The sequence below is a fragment of the Hippocampus zosterae genome, chromosome 4 (genome assembly GCF_025434085.1).
Source record: "Hippocampus zosterae strain Florida chromosome 4, ASM2543408v3, whole genome shotgun sequence".
NCBI lineage: Eukaryota > Metazoa > Chordata > Actinopteri > Syngnathiformes > Syngnathidae > Hippocampus > Hippocampus zosterae.
Genome location: NC_067454.1, coordinates 23,791,048 through 23,817,882, shown reverse-complemented (window position 1 = coordinate 23,817,882; position 26,835 = coordinate 23,791,048). Strand labels below are relative to the sequence as shown.

The 26,835-nt window shown below is 40.4% G+C and overlaps 1 protein-coding gene and 1 long non-coding RNA gene across 13 annotated transcripts in view; both read right to left on the bottom strand.

Moving 5' to 3' along the window:
• tjp1a (tight junction protein 1a) overlaps nt 1-26,835 on the bottom strand; it is a 126,720-nt gene that overhangs the window by 51,220 nt on the left and 48,665 nt on the right. Inside the window, exon 1 of one of the 12 annotated variants that reach the window (XM_052063002.1) lies at nt 7,805-8,259. The exons of the other annotated variants lie outside the window; for them this stretch is intronic. Within the exon in view, the coding sequence (XP_051918962.1) occupies nt 7,805-7,828 (24 nt within the window). The 5' untranslated portion in view covers nt 7,829-8,259. Of the gene's footprint in view, nt 1-7,804; nt 8,260-26,835 lie in introns of those variants that run through there. 12 annotated transcript variants of the gene reach the window in all.
• On the bottom strand, nt 2,250-7,798 carry LOC127599447 (uncharacterized). Its single transcript, XR_007962116.1, has 2 exons — nt 6,869-7,798; nt 2,250-6,090 (listed from the first exon to the last, which is right to left on the bottom strand). It is a non-coding gene; the product is annotated as an uncharacterized LOC127599447 (long non-coding RNA).

Sequence of the window (26,835 nt, the reverse complement as noted above, 5' to 3'; positions counted from 1 at the left end):
CTGGATGGTGCACGCTGCGTCAGCTATGTAAATAGTGTGACATCATACCAGCGGGACACAATGTAGCTGAAGTGAAACAAAGGGCAAAGACAGGACTACGTGCGGCATTTACGGGTTGTGCTGCTTTCCATGGAGCTGTTTATTATAAGAACACAAGCTTTTTTCAAGATAACACAGACTTCCCCTCTCAATTCCTGTTGTTACACAAGTGAATATTCTTGCTTAACAACGCACAGAACCTCTCGCTTCATTCCACGAGAAGGGGACCAAGTGGCAAGGTGCAAATTTGTTTTTCAGGTAACCGAGGAATTTTGAGCATACAAATGCACAAGACCAAACCAACCCAACAAAACTCAAGCGTTGGATTAAAAGACAACCCGGAAGGTCGTCTTTCAAAGTGAAACGCGTACCAAGTCTACTTTTGTCAACATGTAAAATATTTTGGAACAACAGCCTCATGCTACTTATACAATAATATAACCCGACACATAACATAATACACGGACAGTCATGCAATCTTAACCACTTTTTCTGTATACACTGTTGTTTGAAGCTTTATAGATGAAAGGGGACAGAATCAAAGTGTCCTTTTGACATAAAAACATGACATACTTGACATAAAATGGCCTCCACTTTAAACAGATTTGATGGTGACCTAAGCAAATGGTCATAAAGATTTGTTGTGTACTGTCAAATCTCTTTAAAACATACAATGAAAGCGATTAGCTGCTAATCGAGCTGTCAAGATTATTTGGTTCATTTGAAATTTGCATATCCATTTTAAACAGAAACAAAAGAAACATTTTGGATTCTAGCAATCGTAATTTTTGTTTTTTAGTGCCCCTGGTGTAGATGTATGAAGATAAGGCCACGGCTAATAACAATAAACACACGAATCACTATTGATCTTTTGAAAGTTTAAATTTTTGGTTTTAAATACCACGCGAATGGCTCGGGTTGAATATACTCTAACGGAGAAAAAAAGTGCATGTATGACAAATGAGACAATCACTTCTCAATGTTTGCCCTGCGATTGGCTGGCAACTGATTCAGGGTGTCCCCCGCCTACTGCCCGAAGACGGTTGGGATAGGCTCCAGCACCCCCCGCGACCCGAGTGAGGATCAAGCGGTTCGGAAAATGGATGGATGGATGGAGTTCTCAATGTTCTGTTGGCCGCATCTGCTGTGACTCTGACCTAGAACAAAACAACACGCTATGCTCTGTTCTTCCTTGCACTTGGTCTTCTAATTACGTTTCCCTCCTTCAGTGATTTAAATAGTGAAGTGTAATTATCAAAGCAAAGCAGCGGCTGTCCTTGCCTCTCACTATGCAACACTAATTACCCCCACCTTCTCCATTGAAAAGCATTCCCCACTCATTACAATCTGTCTGTTTCAAACAGAAGCCTGTCGGCGCGATGATCCTCAAAATAACATTTACAGTACTCTCTTTTTGCATCCATGACAGTGAACAGGAATGGATTGAGGTCAGTTGTAAAGTGCCCTGCGATTGGCTGGCAACCGATTCAGGGTGTCCCCCGCCTACTGCCCGAAGACAGCTGGGATAGGCTCCAGGACCCCCCGCGACCCTAGTGAGGATCAAGCGGCTCGGAAGATGAATGAATGAATGAATGAATGAATGAATGTAAAGTACAGTATTGCTTGTTTAAAAAAAAAGGGGGGGGGGGGGAGAAAGTTTAATGCCATGCTCTTGGATGATTAAGTGTTTACAACCGAGTTGGGCAATCACACCTAGCAAAATTATTTTACTCTTTTCAGACTGCATAAAAAGGCATGCTTATTATGACCAGAGACTTTAAGATTGTATAGATTGGCAGATACAAATTTTAAAGGATTTTTAGATTGATTGATTTCTTAAAGTGACAATGCATGATGATGTTGCCACGAAATTGAGTGAGGGCATGTCTGCATGCATCCTTGGATGTCTGCTTTATATATCTCCATTGCCTTGGCGCTGTCTGCTAATCATGCGGTGACGTCTGAGCCGAGGTCACCGTCGTGTGAAGAAGATGGTGTAAGGCTCTCCAAACAGAGGGAAAAAAAGCTCTCCCCTATATTAACATTTACAAGTTAGGTGATTTAAGTGTGTTGCTCCAAGGTATATGAAGCGCTAGTGCAGGGGTGTTACAATACACTCCAGGGGAACCTATGGCTCGCAAGCCAGTTGTGGCTCTTTTGATGATTGCAGCTGGCTCGCTGCTAAAACAAAATATTCTCGCGATCCATAGATTTTTCACAGCTCATGTCCTGTTCAGGGCTGCAGGAGCAATTTTAATTGGATGATACTGGCCTACGTTGGCCATTGCTGGGTAAACAGGTAAACACCCCCTTTTGAATCAGCCCGCTCTGTCATTAGCTCAACGCTAATCCTTCGACGAATAAGATGGCGAAAAGAAAAAAAAATGACGTATGGTTCACTTCAGGACGAATGGACCACAGGATTCGCCTATCTGGAGAGAACATGTTCTGCGGGGTTCAATGCAATTGCAATGACAAAATATCATCGATGAAACGGTCGAATGTAAAGCGGCACTTAAGACATGTGCCATGCTACGTTTGCACCAAAATAACCTGCGGGAGTAGTGCAAGAAAGGAGTAGTGCAAGCTACTGAACAGGGTGCAAGCTAGCCACAACTCCGCGTATGGACTCGGCAAACTGACTATAATTCCGCTAGCTTGTATCTTTAGCAATCGTGAGGAATGGAAAACCATTCACATTAATGGTGAGTATTATAACACAATGATTTCAAAGAATACATTCAGAGGGACAATTGTAAATAACACTGCGATTTATCCATTTTGTATTTATATTGCACTTACTTGAACTGTGTTTGTTGTTTTTTTCTTCTTTCTACCTATATTCTTGCTGCTGGAGGCTGTAAATTTCCCCAGTGTGGGACAAATAAAGGATCTTATCTTATTTTGTTTAATTCACTTTTAAAATGCAGTTTTATATATACAGTCAAAACTCGGTTTTCGAACGTCTCTGTTCTCGACCAAATCGGTTTTCGACCAAAAATTTTGAGTATTTTTATGCCTCGAATTACGACCGAAAATCCGTTCTCAACCAAACTGAGCGCACTTGAATGCCCCACTTGACTCCTCTCACTTTCCTTACACGAGGAAGTGACGCTTCCTCACGCTTCCTCATGTCGCGTTCCATTGTGAGCAGACGTGTTCAATAAAGATTTTTTTTTAAAGAGCGTGGTTTCGGTTTTCGAACAGCCTTCTGGAACGGATTTTGGTCGAAAACCAAGGTATGACTGTCTATATATTGGAAATGCATTTCCAAATATTTTGCTATTCTGGCTCTCTCAGTCGAAAAGGTTGCTGGAACCTGCTATACACTGTCAGTGGTCAGCAGGATGTTTTACAAATTAATTACAGAAGGACAAAATCTGAACAGCATAAACTGACCAATTACTATCAGCCAGCGTTTTACAACCGGAAGTTGTACAACGAGTCAACATTCACCACAACGTCACTACCTTACAGTTGACAGAGCTGGTTTCGTCTAACTGGAACAACAGGACAAACTTGAATTTCTCCACCTCTAATAGACAAACGCAGCACATTCCTCACTTGTCAAAGTGAGAAAAAAAATCTACATACTGCAAAGTTCTACTGAACACACACACGCACACACACACACACACACGCACAGCTGTAATAAATGGATTGACCCACTTGAAAATACACTCAATGGTGTGCTTACAATACTATTTCCTCCAACTAATGAATTCTAAAATTGATACACTGTAGATACATTGTCAGACTCCCCTAAAAAAACTAAATGTCAAAACAGCAGAACAGTTACAAAGCAGTTGTTCTGCTGTCTGAAAAGACAAGAACTGACCAATTTTGCACATGATTCAGATCCTAAATGCAAGACACAGTAAAAATATCGCTGTGATTGGGCAGAATTAGGTCTGGGCGATATGGCCCAAAATTCATGTCACGATATCAATCGCATTCCTTCATGCAAACTGTATATATCAGGATTATGGTTAAAAGTTCTTTTAATTAATAATAATTCAATACATTATTCATTTATGGATAGTTCAATTATATAACCCATTACAGAAGCTAAATAATTAACAATGATGAGAATAAATATTAATTAGGATAACATTTATCATGCAAATCTAAAGTTAGAGTTAAAAGTTCAACTCCCTGGTGCATAGCAGTGCAAACAAAAAATAATGCAGCAGACAGTTTCAATTAAACACAATACAATAGGCTTGCCATTTTGTTTTCTATAATTCATTCAAATTTCTGTCCATGGATTAATTAGCCTTTACTGATTCCGTTTTCAACCTTGGAAAAGACAGCAAGCGCGTTCAATTAGATTAATCAGATCTTAAACGTCAAAATGAACACTTAGCACACAAATAACATTGCTGAGAGACTGTATTGGACGTATCCACTTTAGCTGCTGAAATAACATCTATTTCTCCAATAAAGGTTCTTATATTTTAAATGTGTATTACAATTCTGTACTATACTCCTAGCTGACGTATGCAATGACCTGTGATGTTCTGAAATGCGATGAGACTTTGGAGCGTGCGTCGAGCAAGAGTGGATATGCGAAACAAATGAGCTTGCATCGCTTCCAAGAAAAATCACGTGACTGTTGACAAACAGGGCCTCGATTTGTGCCGATTCGTCACAAGTTTCAGTCAATTTATCATTGCTTCACAATAACACTCAAAACCATACGTCGCTTTGCGGGTGTTGTCAGCATTCATTGCGGCCGTCAACTTAGTTGGTGGTTAGAGAGCCACTTTGTGCATAACGAAAGAATACTCGGAGTGTCGAAGTAGTCGTGTTGGATTAGCACTTGTGTTTATTATTATTCCGCTGAAAGGTCGGTGCTGATGGACAGTCTGTGGCTGGATGGGATGCATGGCTTGAGGAGCCGACGATGAGAATAAAGGAGCATCTGCGCAGAGCGCCAATGCATATGTGGAACTGGGAGTCGCAGCATGGAATTGAAGCGGATTTACATGGGACAGGAGAAGAGAGCCAGTCTCTTTTGTTGTTAATGGATGCTACAGCTTCTTGTTGCTTTCAGCCTAGCTTGTAGCAGACGTGTCAGCATGATGTCTTTGATCCACTGGTGAAAAGGATACCGATTCGCTACTCCTTCATCTATAACTGCTTCAAACAACAAAGTGTATGCAGGAAAGTGTTTAAGAGTGCACAATTGTATGTGTCTTATGTGTTGTGTTGAATTATTTTGACATTTTATATTAACTGTTCTTTTGATGGTGAAGCGGTCATTCGTAGCTGCTCCTCTTTTTGCATGTTGTCTTGAGATGGAAGAAATTTCATCTGTGCTCTATGTTGGCATATTTGACAATAAAGTTGTACTTGACTCGACTTGACACTTATTTATATTCATAAACTTGTACTTACAAAAACTACAATCTTGCTATTTATGTACATGTTGTCACCGTTTTGCCCACATTTTTATTGGATTCTGCATAACCGATTCAGGGTGTCCCCCGCCTAATGCCCGGAGACAGCTGGGATAGGCTCCAGCACCCCCCTCGACCCTAGTGAGGATGAATGAATGAATGAATATTTTACTGCTGTGTCTTGTTGACCACTTGGTGACACCTTAAAAGCAAAAGATGTACCATAACAATGAACCATGCGCAAACCAAGTTGCTGGAAAGTTTCAGTGCTTTATGAAGCTTCAGTTCGCCATTTTTTTGGATTGGATACAACTTTATTGTCAAATAAAGAAATCACTCTGGTGATGTTCCTGTCAGGTTCTCAGTGGCCAGTTTCTTATCCTCCGCTAATACACAGTTCTACAAATGTACTGTATCACAGATGCATTTACTTTGGTGTTTTGCGACCACATTTCGATAGTTTAGCAATTAGCAAGGCTTTGCTGTCTTTTTCCTTACTTAATAGTCACACCTACTTTGTGGTCATGATTCTTACTCAAGTGTAGCTTTTTCACTGCCATGGAGGCAATGATTAGTGATGTATGCTCTGTAGACACCGGATGTTGCATTAACATCGCATGTTCAAAGAGAGCCATCGTCAACATGAGTCCTACCTTGTTTGTTTGTTTGTTTGTTTGTTTGTTTGTTTGTTTTATTGAGCATACATAGTACACACAATAGCAGGTTGACAAAGGTCAAACAAAATTATAAAAGGAAAATTAGAACTAGTTAAAAGAGAAAAAAAACACACATCACAGTTATATGCTCAAAGGAGTAGGAAGAAGTAAATAACGTATCTAGTCCTACCTACCTTATTATGTAACTGAATTGTTCATTTTTCAAAACAAAGAAATGAAAAACAACATATCATTAAATATTTTTACCCTTGTGTATACTATGCTATTCTATTTCTACACCTTTTGGTTTGTATATATATAGTTATTCTTTCTTCCTTTGTATTTCAATTTTCTGATATTCATTATAATTAGCATTCCTTGAATACAATTGTTAAGTTGATCAAAATCCAAAACAAGAACAAACAGTTATATTACTATATTTTATAAGTATATCAAATTTATCTATTTTAATTCAGATTCATGTAGTTATTTTGCACTAATCTTTTGAATTTGTTTTTGAACTCCTCCAACGATTTGCTCATTTTCAGATCCGTTTCAAGCTTATTCCATAGATTGACACCAATTACTGATACACACCTTTGCTTAATGTTTGTTCTTGTTCTGGATTTTTTGTATTGATTAGTGCCCCTTAGATTATACCAGCTCTCTCTAATTTCAAAAAGCTGCTGGATATTTTGGCAAAGGAGGTTGTTACGTGCTTTATACATTAATTGAGTAATTTTGTAGTCAACCAGGTCGTAGAATTCCTACGACCTCCAAAATAAAAGTGGATTATTCAATCAGTCGTTAGACAATGAATAATCCCCATGTGGGAATTGACCAATAGTATAGATTTGTGAAAAGATATGTTGCTAACCAATTTGAATATAAGAGGTTCACACCCAATAAATCTAGAAAATGGAATAGAAAATCTATTCTGTTCTGAATAATGGTTGGGCATGCCCCGATGTTTCATAAGATAAAAAGATCAGAGAGTTTATCAAAGAATTGCCTCGGGTCACAACAAATGACACGTCAAAGGGCACCTTCATTTCCCCATTTGAGATTAAAAACCTAGATTGTGGTTACACTTTGTAATTAATATTTTTTAGGAATTAGGAGAACAAATGACTTTCTCATCCAGCACAACAAGAAAACCTTCACCCGTCCACAAAAAAGTATATAAAAGCTACATAATATAGTATTACGCGTAACCACCCGATATATCCTTATCGTGCTTAACTTTAACTTTGAAACTAACAATCGAGTAGTGTACTGTATTCATAGTGTACTGTATTCAAAAGGATGCCCTGTCCCTGCTCTAATCCATTATGACGTCAGGGACACTTGCAATCAACAGGTTGTCTTCGGAGATGCCACATGGAAGGAGCATGGTCGTTGTATCAGCAAACAGATGCAGTTTTATCAACCAGAACAAACAGCACACAGTCAAGATTTAGAGACGAGAGGAGCATGCCTGGTCACAAGATATGCTACTAAGCGTAGATTTCAAAATAACCTTGAGCTAGAATACAAACACAACCACCATTGTGCCTCGTATCACTTTTACAACCAACAAGCGAACTTTTAAAGCCACGCTAGTAACAACGATGAATTCGGGCAAATACTTCTCAATCGTGCTAATTTTAGCAATTCGTATTAAAAGGACACAAACACTTGACCGTTTTTCCTCGAGCACGAACCCACCTTATTTGACGCTTTGGAGGACATTTTCCTCTCCTGTTGGGCTCCCAGAGTGACAGCTTAAACCGTGCCGCTGCCTTTGTTTTGATAGTCACTTGGCCGAATGCAATATTTCCCTCCAGTTGAAAAGTCGCCCAGCTGCCGCCACGCCGGGCTGCTGTGTTATTTCACTTTATCCAGGAAACATGTCACGGAAAGTCCAAAGTTCATTATCTTATCGTCGGCGCCTAAATTCTTAACGTCATTCCAGTCAGGTACCGAGGCAGAAAACGCAGAAAAAACGCCAAAACAAATCACACACACGCAAAGACGTGACTGAGCTCAATTTGTGTGGCTGTCTGGTAGCAAGTGTCCACCCCAGGATGAAAAGTTGGGAAGCGAAGGCATCACCACAACAGCGTACAGCAATGGCAGGCGGGGTGGGTGGGTAAACCTCTCCCTGCTCTCGGCTCTATGAGCAACTGCCGTGTCTCGGCTGCACGGGACAAACCATTGTACAAACATAGGGGTGCTTGAAATAGGAAACAACGATGGCAGTGGCTATGTCAGGACAGAACACATAAATAATATACTATGTGCGTTTATACTTCAATAATATTTATACTGTGACCTGTATTTATGCCTTGATTTGTTTTACTTTGTACACTTTATAAGAATGTCGACAAAATTCCCACCCCTGTTGTCCCGTGGAATACATAGTCCGGGATACAAAGAAGAGAAGCGACGCCGCTGTCCCTGATGATGCTGCTGAATGCTCACTTTCTGCACGTAGTGATGCGAGTGTTATGTAGTTGTTCGACGAGGACCTTTGCATCTGAAGTCTGCAGGAAAAAAATAATGTTACTCTTTGTTCACATCTATGAAAAGGTCTATAAATACCATGGAAATAACGTGTGCTTATTGCTGTAAATACAAAGTATGCGTTAGGTAATCTTTTGCATCTTTCGTAATAATTTCTGGGGCAGCATGCCTTGTTACTACAGGAACAACAAACTAATTCCTCACACAAAAAGAGAAAATTGGCGGGACTGTTTATCGCAAAGTGATCTCACAGGAGACCACAAAAGCTATTCAGGTCAAGTTCCTATGACTTCCTAAACCTAACCCCACCCTCAGGATACAGCAAACGCAGCTTGCATTGTTTTACAATTTACTCATGTTCTCGCAAAAGGGCAAGTTTCAATATAAAATCTGTGGCGATCTTACAACATGGCGATTACAATTACATATAATTTTCACAATTTACAATATTAAAACATCGACACACCCTTGCTTTTCCCAAACAAATTGAGCAATCGCATTCTCGAAATCAAGCTTTTCTAATGATTATTTCCTCTGCCTTGCTTTCTCAACAGGATAGGGGAGGGCTAACTGTAGGTGGTCTCGAGGTTAATTCCCACCAGACATAATCCTACAAGGCGAAAATACAACCAGTCAGAAGTAGCAGATTTGTCCTTGGGTTTAGCAGGCAAGAAAGACCATGTCACACTAGGAGTAGGATAAACGCAGTTGAAGTACTTCAAAACCTGCTTGCACACTTATTCACCTCTACCCCGAAATAAATTCATGCGAGTTTCCATCCTCCAAAATAGCACTCGATAAAACAAACCACACACCATTTTTGAACAAACAAGATACATACTAGTATTGATGCAAGTCGCTCGCTCCTTCTGAAGCTCTTCAAGCACCTGTCAGGATCAAGCAGTGCAGACAGCAGGATGTTTAACATGATTATCCAGGTAAATAAACTGTAATATATAAAATGTGACGTATAGATCCTTTAAAATTATCACAAAACAGAAGCCTTCCTCTGGCTGCTCTTTGCCTCTCACTCTAATCCACACCTGTGATTGTACCTCAGATGTTCAGACAGAGAGAGGAAAGACATTAATGACACTTCACTGGCATCAAAGTTATCTTTGTCTCATATGCTTGAAGCCCCGCTATTATCTCTGCCTCTGTGTGTGTATGTATCGTTGCATCTATTTATCTCTCTGACATACACGCGCGCGCACACACACACACACACACACACAAACGCTTCACACAAAAAAGTGACAACCTGGGTAGGCTCAAAGCTCAGGTGTGCTCATGGAAGAGCAGGCACGTGCAAATCAGGCGACCATGTAGGCCTACATTCAGTTGGAACACATCACAGGCTTCGCTGCCCGTTTTTGCAAACACAAGCTGGGATGAAACGAAAAAGAAGCCTCAATGCAAACCAGTTGTTTTCAGAAAAAGTTGTGAGGTAGATGTTGTTTTATTATCTCCATCTGTCTTGAGTTTGGAGTCTGAGAGAGTGTGTGTGATCCCTCCATATGCCCTGTTGACTCAGGGCCATCCTGCAGGTCCAGCAGAAGGCTTTGTTTCTTCACTCTAATTGAAACCTTCTGCCGGCTGCAGGAGTTTTTTATTTTTATTTTTTGTAATCAATCTTTCGCAGTCCTGCGAAATAGACCAACCGTGGTTATATATTCACAATGCATTCATTTTACCTATTTGTAATCAACATAAATACAAATTCATTGTGGTGCTCTTAAGGTTACAAAAGGGTCGAAATTGCTTTGTGAGGACTCATACTTGAAGATCACTTCACTGCTCAGGTTTGTGACGGCAGATTAGTATCACATGGCAGGATTTGGAGGTTCCTCCCAAATTCACCTCTATCTTTCCGGCTCAATATTGTTAAGGCTTTGGTGGAAATCAAATCAGTGAACACAAACCTGGTTTTGTCTTCGACAGGCTCTAATTAACAGTTTAAAGCCCCAGAAATGGCCTGAGTCGATGGATTCAAACCCATACTTAACACAAATACACGAGATTGGAGTAATTAAACATAAAAAAAATCTTACCAATCTTCTTTCTTATGCGTCTCACAATTCACTCCCTGCTTACATTAAACAGAGACTGTAGAAACACACTCACGACTTGACACTGCTCCGTTATATAAGAAAGCGGCAAATCTGTCATGCACTACATGTTTATTTCTGACATTGGCAAAAGTGAGGAAGGTATTGCAGTTCACATATCTTTAAAACTTGCCATTTGTTTCCAGCTCCGAGGCACTCTTCATACCATATGTGCTTAATTCATCACAGCCTCATTTCATCTTCAAGTTGAGATGTTTTTGCCACAAGTGTTTTGAAAGGCGCTTATAAATAAAATGTATTATTCATTCATTCATTCATTCATTCATTCATTCATTCATTCATTCATCTTCCGAGCCGCTTGATCCTGACTAGGGTCGCGGGGGGTGCTGGAGCCTATCCCAGCTGTCTTCGGGCAGTAGGCGGGGGACACCCTGAATCGGTAGCCAGCCAATCGCAGGAAAATGTATTATTATGATTATTATATAAGTGTGCCTATAACGTCACCCACAAACTGAGAAATTTCGATGCAGTCGTATTTGGACTGTTGCAAACTTTTTATGTCTTCCCCTCTTTGAAACAACTGAGCTCTTGTAGCAATATGATGCAAAACTCTGTGGTGCACAGGGACTCAGTTTTTCAGTTGCCCTTCCATTGTTGTTTTGACTTAAACTCATTCTTGCTATCAGTTCAATAACTTTTGACCAACAGATTTACAGTAGCGCGAACAATGTTGATTCATTTGGATAACAGGGAAATGTGACTGTATAAATTAGAATAAACTTGTTTACACACATGGAATCATTATTATCATTAAAACTGTAACTCAATTTTTAAAAAGACAAAAAACATCTAAACCACTCTGTGAGTGGACAGTCCGCGTATGTGAGTTTACCAGCAAATTCCAAATGGACATTTCATCCTTTTCCTCTCATTGTTGACCTATGTGCACACAATGGTAACCTAACGACAGATAACAATAAGTTACTCCCCCATTTTATTCATCAAAGTCAGTGCAAGGACGTGGTTGTGCCATTGTGTTTTCCAGATTGTAGTGCAAAGGCGGATGAATCAGATCACACTTTACATACAATAACTGTATATAGTGTAGCTTTCCCTTAGATTCCATTTCAATGAGTGCAAACAGCATCTATGAGCCTTGCACAAACCAGATTGAAAACAACGATCCAACATCAGAAAAATAAGGCACACGTTTTTCTCACACTTTTTTTTAGTTTGACAATATGACAGAAAGTTTGCTAATGTAACACGGATGTGTTCAATAACTTGCACCGAGCTTCACTTACATGTGATTTTTATCATCAAATTACAACAAGGTGACCCAGGTAAAAGGTGGGTGTATAAGAATGTCTCGTTGGCAAGCGATCGTTTTGTTTTTGTTCCCCCTCAATGTTCTAGACTTCTGTCAGCATCAGTAATGACTTTTAAGGTTGTAATCTACACATCTTGAGTTCTTTACAAACACATATGTATTGCAATTTTGCTCAATAGTAATACCTTTTCCAAACGTGTTTCAATGCACACATTTAAATATACGGTAATAATAATTTTAAAAAATATATAATAATACATTATCTGAACTACTTATCCTCACTACGGTCACAGGCATGCTTGGGCCAATAGCTGAATTTGGGAAGTAGTACACCCTGAACTGGTTGCCAGCCAATTACAGGTCTCGCATAGACAAACAACCATTCACATTGACACTCACACCTCGGGACAATCAAGATCAAGCATGTCCAGCTCCGGGCATGGAGGCCCATCGTTCTACCTGTTTTCTAGCTCTCCTGGCTGCAACACACTTGATTCCGATGATCAGCTACTCACCCGGCTCTGAAGCAGCACGAGAACCATCCTGATTATTTGAATCAGGGGGGTTGCTCCTGAGTGAGCTGGAAAACAGGCAGGACAGCAGGCCTTTAGGACCGACTTTGGACACCCCATGACCTCGATTGTTCAATTAACCTACCATGCATGCTTTTGGGATGTAGGAGGAAACCGAAGTCCCTGGAGAACAGGGCGAATATGCAAACTTCGCAGGAAGGCTGGGGTCAGATGCACAACATTTCGACAGTGAAGTGGACATGCTAACCAGTCAACCACCGTGCCGCCACAATAAATACTAATATTACTACTCTACTACCACTACTACTAACATTATTCTAATAATAATGATACAAATCCATATTGAATCCATCTTTGGAACAAGGATCATATATTCTTAACACATTAAATTGTAATTTTGACCTAATCTGATCCTGACAGTCTTCTAACAAACACATCAACAGATGGGAGTGAAATCTTAACCTCCTTAAAGGTTTTAAAGTACTTAGTCACTAATCCTTTGCGATGACTTGCTGGAATATGCAAGCTTCAGGCATTGGTTCATAACTGCTTTCCTTTGTTTTCTACCAACCTCAGTCCCAAGGGTACCATCATGTCTTGTTTATTTTAGAATATCCATCCATTCATCTATTTTCTGATCTGCTAATCCTCACAAGGGTCGCGCAGCGTGCTGAGCCTATTCCAGATGTCTTCGGGCACTAGACGGGGGACACCCTGAACTGGTTGCCAGCCAATCGCAGGGCACACATAGTGGAACAACCATCCACGCTCATACTCACACTTTGGGCCAATTGAGAGTGGTCCATCAACCTGCCACGCATGTTTTTGGAATGTTGGAGGAAACCAGAATACACAGAGAAAACCCACACAGAAAATGACAACATGCAAACTCCACACGGGAAGACCGGAACCGGAATCGAACCCTGCAACTCTGCATTGTGAGGCCGACTGGTTTGCATCCATTTGGAGAGAGAAAACTTTCAACTGGACTGAGGATATGAAACTAAATAGGCTACTGTATACACCAGGTACCTCATTTATCAAGCATGCGTATGCACTGAACTGTGCGTACGAATGTTCTCATGCAAAGGATTGAATTTATCAATATGGACCTTTACGTAAGATCGTATGTAAATTCACACACAGCTTTGACCATGCACATACCTGTGGTAGAAGAGTGAAACTACAGCTCGGACGGCAATACAGACCTCAGCAACAAGCCGAATGGGTTTCCCAAACATAGTTTGAGCTATAGAAGAATTGCAGTCACATTTCAAGGAAATCATCATTATAGAAGAAATTCAGCTTTGTGCAAAGAAAATTAATTTATTCAGTCAATGCACAAATATTTCTGTCATCTATGTGGGCTGGAGGAATTTAGGCACGATTCGTTCATTCCACAGAATAGCGATGTGGATGTACGTCTTAAACAAAAAGCTGATGCGAGCTGGCTGTGCGTATACAGTAGTGCAGTCACGTGTCTGCAGCTAACAAAACAGGGATTCAGATAACGTGCTCAACCTCCTCTAGTTAATTATAGATAATTCTCATCTGTCGGGCGTGGCAGGTTTTTTTTGGGGTGGGGGGTTGGGGGGGTAATGACTTTTTTTTCTTTTATTGGTAACACCGGCGTTAATTGTTCCCAAATCACTCTTTGTTTCTTTCCACTTCTCAGACAAGTACCTCACACGTCATCTCGGACTGAGAGATTCTCTCCTCTCTCTTTACCCTGATTTTGAATTTCAAAAAGAGATTGCTGCTACGATGTATGGCCGATTGGAGTCGTTTCTCAATGCAAATGAGGCTACAGACGTACATAAGCAAGTCAGTTTAGTAACGTGGGATTATCAACAAACGTGATTTACTCATGTGTGTATGATGGGTGTCCACACATTTGATAAATACAGATTTTTCTGTTCTTACGCCCCCTCTAAATTTCAGTTGTATGCAGAAATTTAGAGCCTGCTCTGTAGAGTCTTTAATAAATGAAGCCGTAGAATTGCTCAGGCTTTATTCAGCCTAAAATGTCTGCAGATTCTACCCTGTTCACCCACTTCCTTGCTCATATAAGTGAAAACAAAATAAAACACTTTTGGCCAGTATTATATTGTATCCAACTGCTACTGCACGACAGGTGGAAATTAATGGTAATTTATCATTAATTCAAACCTTCAGGGATGACATTTATTTGATTGGGATTTCTACTAATGATATTGTATGCAAAATATTTAAGGTATTTGGGGTCAAAGTCAGATTACATTGCTTCATTATCAGTATGTGACAACTTTGTATTTGTTCAATCTAACCATTCAGTTCCGATACCGCTTGTGTTGCTCCTGTTCAAGGTCACGGGGAGTGGGAACCTGTCTGGGCTGACAGTGGGAAAACTGAAAACTGTACAATGATCACTGTGAACCACAGGAAACATCTAGAGACAAACAACCGTGAATACTCACAATTACACCCTCACTGAGTGGAAATCAAAACCACACTCCATGACAGGAGAAATTAGGCAGGTGAACCAATACATGATCAATAATTTGAATTAGTTTTCGTAAATGATCAATTTAAAACATGTACAGTGCCTTGAAAAATTATTGATACCCTTTCAACATTTTCATTGAGGGTTTTTTTTTTGGACCTTCCAATCAAGAACTTGAGTGTATTTTGTTGAGATTTTATGTGATCTACCAACAAAAAGCAGTGCTTTATTGTGAAGTGGAATAATAATGATATGCAGTTTTCAAAATTTGAAGAGACTATAAATATGAAATGAGTCTTGTATTTGTATTCAGCCCCATGCACTCAGATATGCCAAAATTCAATCCCAAGCAATCAACTGTCTTTAGAAGTCACCTCGTGGGATATTCTCCCATTCATACTTAAGGTTTTTTTTTTGGCTTGCACACTTTAAACGTACGGCAATTCTCCCATCCGGACCGCTGACACACACCCCATGCGTAACTTGGAAATTTGGATCAAGTGGCCCTAAATTCTGGGTCATGGAGTTTTCACGAGATGTTAATTGCATCTATTTGGAAAATATTATAATGTGGAATTAACTTGCATAGTAGATCTGGAACTTATCCTGATCGTGACCATTGATGTGTGCACAGTGCATAATCAAGCCGGTCAGAGTTGATAAGAAGATGGATGGGGCTAAATGCATGGCAATGCTAGAATAAACATTTGTTGGGTGTTGCAAATGATTTGGGATTGGAAGGGAAATTCATCTCCCAGCAAGACAATTACCCTAAACTCTCCATTGAAACTTTCAGCTGAAAATTTATTTGCAAAATAAGAATGGGTAGTAAAAATAACCAATGTCTAGATGGGAAAAGCTGACAGACCCCAGAAGACTAGCAGATGTAATTGCAGAGAATAGTAGCTCTATAAAGTCTTGATGCAGTGGGGCTGAAAACAAATGCATACCACATTTATCAGATTTGTGTTGTCCTAAAGTTTTTTAAACGATGTAATTTGTCAGTGACCCGTGGTTAGTGTGTTGACCTCACAGCGCAGGGGTCATGGGTTTGGCCTTCCTGTGTGGAGTTTGCATGTTCTCCCCATGCCTGGGTGGGTTTTCTCCGGGTACTCCGGTTTCTTCCCACATTTCAAAAAGATGCATGGCAGGCTGAATGAACACTCAAAATTGTACCTAGGTGTGAATGTTAGCGCGGATGGTTGTTCATCTATGTGTACCCTGCGATTGGCTGGCAAGCAGTTCAGGGTGTCCCCTGCTTCGTGCCCGAAGACATCTGGGATAAGTTCCAGCACACCCTTGTGAAGATAAGTGGATCAGAAAATGGATGGATGGAAATTCTAAAATAAGCACGATATGATGTTATCCTTGGGACTGATGTTGGTAGAAAACAAAGGAAAGCAGTCATGTACCAAAGTCATCTCAAAGGATTATTCTATTTTATTCTATTGCTTAAAGCTTGCTCGATCGTCTCGGGTCTTGGAATTCATTTAGTGCTAAAAGGTCTGACAATGAAAACAAAAACAACGTTATTTGACCACTTACAGTATATTTACAAAGTCATTGGTTAAAGCATAATCCGAATTGTAACTCTTCAAAATTCATTGGGTTTGTGTGTGCGAAAATGTTCACATCAAGACCGTTAGTGTGATGAAAAGCCTGATAAAAAGGCAATAAATTAGAGTGCTACTAAGTCTCACATAAATTGAGAGGCTGCTCAACAGCTGCACCTCAAGTTAGTCAGTGTTGATGGCAAACAGCAGCACTGAGGTGCCATTTGACAGAAACTATAAGTGGCATGTAATTGAATTTCACGGAAGAGCAAATATTTAAAAGTCTAATGCAGGGAGCCACTACAGATGTAGATTCTTCCACGCACCGTTAACATAAATCTATCAGAGTACAGATTGAAACCTGAAATTCACAGTTCCACTTTCATAATGAGCTGACAAGTCTTAGGGTTTACCAAATGAAATATTAAACGGGGAGAGGAATCTGCGCCAACCACGATAGCAAACAAAAACAATTATATATCATCCATCCACCCAGCCATTATCCAAACCGCTTATGCTCAGGAGGGTCGCGGGCAGGCTGGAGCCTATCCCAGCAGTCTTTGGAAGTAGGGGTATACCTTGAACTGGTTGCCAGCCAATCACCGTACACACATAGACAAACATCCATCCACACTCACAATAACACTGTGGGACAAATTAGAGTTTCACTCAACCTATCATGCATGGTTTTGGAATGCGGGAGGACACCGCAGTACCTGGAGAAAACCCACATGGACACAGGCAGAACATGCAAACTCCACACAGGAAGGCCTGAGCTGGGATCAAACCTACAACCTCTGCACTGTGATATCAATGCTCTGATCACTCGACCGCTGGGCCTCTCTCTCTCTTTCGCTCTCTCTCGCCTATCATGGGTCATCTCCGGGGCCTCGTATCGGTGGGACATGCCTGGAACACCTCACCAGGGAGTCGTCCAGGTGGCATCCTAATCAGATTCCAGAGCCACCTCATCTGGCTCCTCTCGACGTGGAGGAGAAGTGTCTCAACTCTGAGTCCCTCCCGGATGGCAGAGCTTTTCACCTCACTATTGTTCATTGCAAAAAAATAAATAAATACTGTACAATGTACATCACTTTGGTGAAGAAGACCAGAGAAAGAGCTTGAGATGTGATGTGGAGACATGGCTTTGGTGAGAAAGAGACAAATACAAACCCAGGAGCAAGGCAGACAGCTGAAGCACGCAGACAGGACAGCAGGAGACAAAAAGGGGAAAGGCGGGATTTTGCAAATTGAAGAAGAAAAGCTATCGTGAAGAGTAAAATAGACACAGTATAGCACTGCACTTGAAGTTGAAAAGTGGACGAGTGCGAAAAGTGTTGCGGGGAAGGACAAAGAGAAGGGAGGTGGGCACAAAGTGTGACTGCATGTGCTGAACTACACTGTAAGGGACCAACCATAGAGTCTCATTGAATGGCAGAATGTTTCAAGTCCAGTGAGGTCAGCGTTGGCCTGAATAAAGGACCTCCCATCACAGAGTGACTCTTGCCTTGGTACTGCCTGTTACTGCTGCATTCCAACACCATGAAGCACACGAGGCAAACGAGTGAAAACAGTGAGAGCTTCTCTCCGAGTGAAGCCGCCGCACGCACTTCCATGATGCAGAAAGTGAGGTTGAATATTTCATGATGAGATGTGTCTGTCAGATAAGAAGGATGCCACGATTCTGTCAAATCAATGGAATGAATTCCTAAAGCAACGCAATGAGAGAGTGCACAATAGCTAATGTGAGTAGTCATAATGATGTAAATGAATTTGTTATAACACCAGCATGTCTATTTAGATGGGACTATAATGTGAGGAAATAAATATGAAGATGTATGCGCATATGATACATCTCAATCTCTCTCTGTTTGACTTCTAAAAAAGTATTTGAGATTAATTATTTATTTATTTTTTCATACTGTGTGTCCTCCACCAAATCAGCGTGCTCAACAGCCACTTAACTGATTCAGAGTATGACATCACATGCTGCACTGATGAGGGGACAGAGTGTTTTTGGTAACGCAAGGAGAAGCGTTGGAGGATGGTAATGGAAGCAAGCGAGTTAGAGAAGCGTACGGGGACACGACAGCCATGGGCCCCGCTTCAAGCATGGTGGTGATGAGATGCGATGGGACCAGACCGTGCAGAAGCTCCGGCCTGTGTTAGCTGACTAATCCTCTAGCCGTCCAGTGCCAGGATCTAGACTCATCAACTTTGGTGTTCTCTTGTCAAGACACATTTTTATAACGTCCCACTGGTCATTTCTAGCCGCTAATGCCCAACACAACAGCCCCTAATGCTGAATGATTACGCAGTGCTGTTTTAGCACATTTGTCGCCTGAAAAGAAAGAACGAGCAGTGAAGGCAGTGATGGGCTGACTCCCTGCTCAAAGGACTAGCTTGATGAACTCAGCAGAAAGGGAGTGGACCTAAAAGCCACTCTAAGCCACCTCTCTTGGGGTGGGCACTGTGGGGGCCTGAGCTGGGTCATGGCCTAACTGGGCACTGCGCAGAGATTTGCAGTGCCCTCTTGTACAGTCTACGGACAGATCCTGTGCACTCATACGTGAGGAGAGACACAATGTGCATATTGGGATCGATCTGGCATACCAAGTGGCAAGATGTAAAGGTTAGGTTTGAAGTAGCAGTTGGAAGGGAGGTGTGTGCAATGTCATGCAGGAGGTTTATTTTGAGCTCATAACACAATTAAACTATCATATGTCAAGTAGATATCCTAGTGCAACATTTGCTAGGTTTTTTTCAACATTTATTTATGGTTATTACCTGTAATTGTTTATCATTGATATTGTACTGTGTTTATACTGCAGCAGGTCCTGAAGTTGACCTTCTGTATGGTTGAAATGGCAACATAAAACCTTGATATTTGTTAACTTCAATGGGTATTCAAACAGCAATAATATTACAAAATTCCATCCATCCAGCCATTTTCTAATCCGTTTATCGTAACAAGAGTTGCGAGGCATGCTGGAGCCTATCCCAGCTGTTTTCAGGCAGTATTGGAAACTTATCAATGAACTATAACCAAACACTCTCAATCGGGACCAGCCAGACACTTTCACTGGGTCATAGCTTTAGTGCTCGTGTGCAGAGATGATACCAATTCTGCTGCACACCAACATTTCAGACTCGTACAGCATATTATTAAAAAATACAGTATATTTCATTTGTCTATAGTGCATACTATTTCTTTTTCGCTGTCCATCAGTACGGTAGTCATTGACAATATATTTGCTTCTTTACGTACACGTTCTTTAAATGTAAATACATTTACTAAATAACATCTTTAGAAAAAAAAATTGTACAAACAACCTACATCAATCAGAGTTAAGGTGGTAAATTCTAAACGTATCAAATCCTGATACAAACCAAATGTTGTAAAAATATCACGGTTCAGGGTAAAGCATGAGCCTTAATGGAGACTTCTTTCTTCTTACTTTACTATTTCTGATTGATATAAAAATGATCTATTTATATATAAACACATAACCCGGGGTAGGACTAGATAAGTTTTTTAGTTCCTCCTACTCCTTTGAACATATTAATTGTCAAGTCAAGTCAACAGTATTTATAGAGCACTTTCGAACAGCCATCGCTGCATACAAAGTGCTGTACATTATATATATATATATATATATATATATATATATATATATATATATATATATATATATATATATATATATATATATATATATAATTGTGTTGAATGATGACTGATTCTCTTTCCTTTTTACAATTTTACTTACCTTACTTTCTGTCAAATTATTACTGTATGTATTTCGTGTTCAATAAACAAACGAAGCGGAAAAAAACAACCACTAGCATAGTAATATAAGTTTGATAAAAAATTCTGTATTCCAAGGCTTTATTTGCCCTTGCCAAACTACAAACAGGGAACAGATGTTATCTACTGTTTACCTACAGCTTTCACCTGGGCTTCCTACAGTCAATGAGTGCCACTGGTCTGACCATGTGACTTGTACAGTAAACAGCGTATGGAAACATTTCTGCTGGGACAAACACATCAGGGAACACAGTGCACATATAGTTGTGGCTGTACAGCCAAGTAAGAAGATCTGGCCGCATCAACGGATCAGAGGGGGGGGGGGAGGCTTGCTGTAATCAACAGCTCTGTGCCAACATACAATTTAGAAAACAGAGAACCAAACAAATGTAATTAAAACACCGATTGGGAAAATATGCTATGACACTCACACAACTGACAGCATGTTCTCTGTGGGCACGGCAGCTCGAAAAGCGGTGGGGTGGGATTTTGGTCTTTTTTTCCCTTGGGTTGTCAAGTCTTGCTCAGTTTTCTCACGCTCTGTCATGGTATCCGTGACAGACCATAGCACAACAAGGGCTGATGGGTCCTCAAGGTTCAAAGGCGTACTACACATCAGCCCTCGGTTTACCACGAATGCTAGGACATTTCCTCCTGGCCCCTCATGTTTAGATGAGGTCCCTCATGTTTCTTCCCTTGCTGGCAGGGCAATGCAATGTGGATGCCTAGCGGCTTTGGATCACGTTTGTGACCCAGCAGAGTCAAATGAAGCCCTCTGCCTGGCACGACTCCAGAGTTAATGCCTCTGACGGCGGGGGAGTGAGGGCAAAATGGCTGGAATGGGCACATGTATACTGCCACTCAGTAAATGCTTAATAGTAGTCATTTTCTGTCAACACGTAATTTACTAATCCATTCATTGTACCACAACATGCAAAAGAGCCCGTTATTCACATACACACTGCACAGTGCACTCGCTATCGCTCATGCACACGCATTCAAGGTTCAGCATTCTAAACAGGTAAGCCACGGCTACTCAGGTGAATTGAACTCATGGCTTATCTTTAAGAGTTGTAGGTGGCAAGTGTAAGGTGCAGCAGAATTCAGTAAATATGCTTTCTGGCCCACTATGGACTGGCTCCAAAGTTTGAAAAGCTGTATTGCACACTGTCAGGTTTAGTTGTGTTCACTCCATTTTGCCATGGTCCACCATTTCTCATTTTCATGATGAGAAATGTTTTGACAACTTGCCAGACATCCACGGCAATCAAAGACTGTCATTTACAACTTGCAACTGTCAATTATTAGCAGAATATTCTCGACATACAGTTATTTATTTGATCATGTCAGCAAAGTATGGTAATTGAAGAAATATATCTTCAAGACAACAGGCAACATATTTAAGTACATTTAGCCAAATGCATTTCACAGTCGTCAATTTCTTCCTCGTTTGTTCCACTTATAACACCAATAAAAATACATATTATCTTAGTGTGTATTGGGGGGCATTATGCAGACCACAGCCACAAGGCTGTGAGTCATTGCGTTGTCATGCTGTTAGTCAGATAGTACTGTGCAGGAGCAGCAGTCACGTGGGAAGGTCAGAACGTATGTCACACAAGGACTCTGCAAAATAACAAAATATTTGAACAGACTGTATCTGAATAACCATTAAACCTGAAGTACATCAGCTGACATATAGTACTTTATCATTTAATGCCATGTCCAAAATTCATTTTTAAACATTAGTTATTGCTATTATTGATATACTATATATTGTGTAAATGTATCGAATTTAATGAACAATTATTCTTATTCTTTTCTTTTTTGTAAAGCATGCTTAGCTACATGTTATGTTTTTAATAAAGTGAGGTGTGTTCTGCCTTCAGCTGCTTCTATTTTGGGATACATCTGCAGCCACAGGGGAGAGGCACTTTACAAACCTAACAAGCATTTTAAGACATTCAACACAGGACATCATTCTGTCTCTAACATTTGTTCAACCCGGCCTACCTGTGTGGAGTTTGCATGTTCCCCTCGTGTTTTCTCCGGCTACTCTGGTTTCCTCCTACATTCCAAAAACATGCAAGGCAGGTTAATGGAACACTCTAAATTGTCCGTAGGTGTGAGTCTGATGGCTGTTCATCGATGTGTGCCCTGCGATTGGCTGGCAACCAGTTCAGATTGTCCCCCACCTACTGCCCAAAGACAGCACGCCCGCCACCCTTGTGAGGATATGCGGATCAGAAAATGGATGGATGGATGAATGATCTCAGTTGTCAGTGATAGTCTTCATTAGATTTGGCAAGTTTAACGTAGCAAAGCTTTCGTGTGAACATTTATTAGCTTCACAATGACAAATCTTTTAGACACAAGCACCGCAAACAACTCAGAAAATAAAAATAGTCCCGCATTCATTGAACATTTCAAATTATTGGAAGTGTAGCTCATAACATATTATAAGCACATCTCTGGTGTACATTCAGCACACATGCGTGGCTGAAGAGACTATGCTTCCAGCTACTGTATGTCAGCCCACAGGGGTGCCTCTACCTTTATGTGAATCCTTCTTCATGCATGAGAAGCGTGCGAGCCAGCGCATTTGCCCGTGTGACTAAATGTGGCTTGATCCTCAATGTAGACTGAGCGAAAAACCAAACTGGTGTGACATCTCTGAAGGCCACGAGATCATCTACATGACACTGCCGCTGAGAGGACAGAAGATATTGATTTAAAAAGCAGCATCGCTGAAATTGGATTCCCATGCCTTGTGATGGCGTTACAGGCATACACCTTGATTCTGTTTTGAGGGCAATGCACTGACGAACGACATCTACATTTCAAACAGTCGAGACTGAAGTCATCTCAACAGCAGCTGACCTTATGCTCCCTTCCTCCCTTCATCCTCTCTTGCTGTGATAACAGAGACATTCCTGAGCTCACTCCCTGCCACGCTGTAGGCCTCTCCCTTAATTCCGCTGGAGTGTGTGGAATGTTAGACAGATGAGTGGAGTGGTCAAGGGGGGTGAAGAGGAAATGAAAAACATTAAAAAAAAAGAAAAAACCTGAGCTCTGAAACAGTTCTTGATGCGTGGAACACTAGAATGCCCATGGCAGGGCAAATTAATGCAATGGCATGTACACAAGCTCACAATCAGACAAAACTGACATAAACTGTGTTAACTGATCAAGATGTAGCTCTGTAGTCTGGATTTGTTTGTACAATAAGCAATTAAGGCATAATTTAGCAAGGAAGTCCTCAATTACATTGGAACCTTTAATGTTGAAGCTCCCTAAGAGTTCAAAATGGAATCCAAACAAAATGTTCGGGAAAAACTTGCCTCTGAAGGTGAATAAATAAAATGACTTTGCATATGTGGGCAGTGGTTGTGGCGACCCCCACCTGGCCACCCTTTACCTAGAGGAGAATTTTGATAGGCGTGATTTTTCTGCAGTTTCCAATATTCTTAGGCCCCGTGATACTCTGACATATTTTTTTAATAAGTGCATATTTAAAGAATGAATGTACAACTGATCCGAATGCAAACTCTAAAATATGTGTTTTCAGTGAAAAACATTTGATTCTTACAAACAATGTCAATTAAAATCATTAGTTTCACACCATATAGCACGCAAACAACATGCTGGAGAAGTATTTGTTTGTCAGACTATCCACAGTCATCATTTCATGAAATCAAATGCACGCATGTACCAATCTTGCATACATACCCATAATACATGCAGGAATAAACCTAAGTAAAAAGTAACATTTAGACTTGTGAAGACCTACAGACATTTGTGTCATTGTGCTTTGTTTACTTTGATATGATTTGAATGAATGAGCTGTTGATTGTAGACTGCAAAACGGCAATGGCCTTCTGTGACACTTGATCACTCTGACTGGCCGTTAGCTAACAAATCAGTGCATAAGATAAAAGTAGACAACGAGCAAAGCCACTGCAAAGAAAATAGCATTTTCTCGTAAATTAAGATCTGTCAATGTTGCTCTTTACTTGGATTTGTTCCAGCTTGATTGTGAGTGTGATGGGGACTATTCTGGATATATGTGCATTTTATTTCATGAAACCCTGACTGTGAATTGGATGATAAAGAATGACAGGTCTGCGAACAATCACCTCTCTGAAATAATTTCTGGGTATGCCCATGTATACTTGAGTAAGAGATTGAGTATTATTACATTAGTCGACATTGTACTTGGGGAAAAGTAGTTTTCCTGTTTCATTTTCATTTACTGTTGTACATATAAGTGACAATTAAGAACAATCAATGTGAAATGTATCAGGCTTATCTATGAATCGACTGTTTTATTATTTTCATGTATGAACACTCGTATGCCCGTGAACAATGTTCAAGTCCCATTTAAAACAAGGCCTATTTTGGATGGCAACATTTCTACCATGAAACAGAATGTGTGGATTTTGATCAGCTGATTTCTGTCGGGCAAAGTGTTGGGACTGGGCTCTGAATTTCTGTTCGGGGTAGGGATGCAACAAAGTAGCAATTAAAAATTCTATTTGCGTGGAATTGATTGTTGATTTAGGAGTAGTTAGTTAAGTTTTATTGAAATAATCCCATCTATTTTCTACAAGTGCATTTGTCCTTTTTTCCCCCTTTTTTGTTGCTTCATTCTCGTGGGAATGTGCTTAAAAGAGACCAGGATTGTAAGAAGAGGTGGGGCCAAGAGTATGCTGTCCTAAGACTTGTACATAAAATGGATTTAGAGAGTACATTACTTTCTAGTTGTTGTTGCACCAGAGAGGCTAGCTGTATTATGACCGTGAAACTTCTCTCATCTTCTGCCGAGAATCACTCAAACAGAAAATGAGCAACATGAGAACATTCCAGAAAGTCAAACACTGGCCTGTTAGAGCTCGGTCAATTTCCTACAAAAAGAGAGACATAGAACAAAGTAAAAAACAAAACAAACGGTGCTGCCAAAGGCCAGGTGAGCAGAGCACTAGAGTGAATACATAAAAAGATGAAAGAGAAATTCAATGTTTTAACCCAGGAGAACCCACGGTGTCAATTTCGGCCCCTATAAATTCTGCTACTCAATTGATACCCTTAAATCCCAAAGGGTCAAATTTGGCCCTAATCCTAAATTAGGATTAAAGTGTTGAATATTTGAAAAAACATATATTTTGGTGTTCAGTGAACATATAGCAGTCATTTAGTGTATAATTCATAATTTTCCAAAGAAGAAAATGATTCTTGGGTTCTCCAGGGTTAAAAAAAAAGGCTTTCATCTGACTGTAAGAAGCAGCCTGTTCAGGTGTTAAAAAGGTCGGGCAAAACATACAAGAAAGAAGGATATATCGCACTGCAAGAGTATAAATTACCAATATACCGCTTTGTTTGTGGAAATCAATCTGCACTACTGGTTGCCGTTTTATTTATGAGTCACCAATAGGGATAAACAATAAGCAGTGATGATAAATGATTTTCTGACAGGGGAGGTGGAACCTGCAGTTAAAGTCTTAGGCTGCTGGTCCAGTTTGTCTCACACAGTGAAATTCCTGTCTAGTATCACTGCCCACCTGCTTGTCCGTTTGCCAGAGCATTTTATGAAAAGAAAACAAACAGAAGAAAGAACATGGATGTGGGAAAATTGAAGACACCTAATCCACATGAAACATCACATAGAGTCTGAGGGAGCTTCGACTAAAAAAACAAATCTGACACGCCACATTAAATGATGACCGACACAATCAAAAGACACCAGAAGTTGCATTACACTGAGATCTGTCTTTGTCTCTCTCATGGAGCTAAATGCCTCATAATATGAGAAACAACTCTTTGGATGATGTAGTTAAGAATTTGTACACCCATGACAAACTACAACCAAATTAATAAACAGATTGCTTCAACAATGCCTCTCTAGAGCAGACAACGTAGCATTAGCAATCAAAGATAGTGCATATTTGATCCTATTTGAGGTACCTCAGTGAACAATGCTTTCGGAATCTAAAATGAAAACACAGATTTTGATAGGACCTTGCAGGGCCCACTTTTCAAAAAGTGAAAATCGAACTTTCAGGGAGGGGTGTCGAGTACAAGAATCAAAGCTGCAGAACAATGTTTTGGTTGTCCAGGAAGCTGAAAGAGGAGGCACTGAGCCATGGATGACAAAATCCCCATCACCTGACTGATCAGTCATTCCACTCCACCTCAACTCTCACTCCCAAAAAATAGTTTTAACTTGACACCATTGCGTAAATATGAGCACGCAAGCTGAGGAGTTACTTGCAAAAACAAAACCTCACAGCATTTTGTTCTTGTTGCACAACGCTGTCCTCTTTACTGTGTGGCTGCATTCATGTCAAGAAATATCCAAAGAATAAATTTGTTGTTGTTTAATGACTCCATACAACTCACCATTTATATTTTGGCCTAAATTAATATGAACAACAAGTGTAAATAAGAAACATATCCTGCTA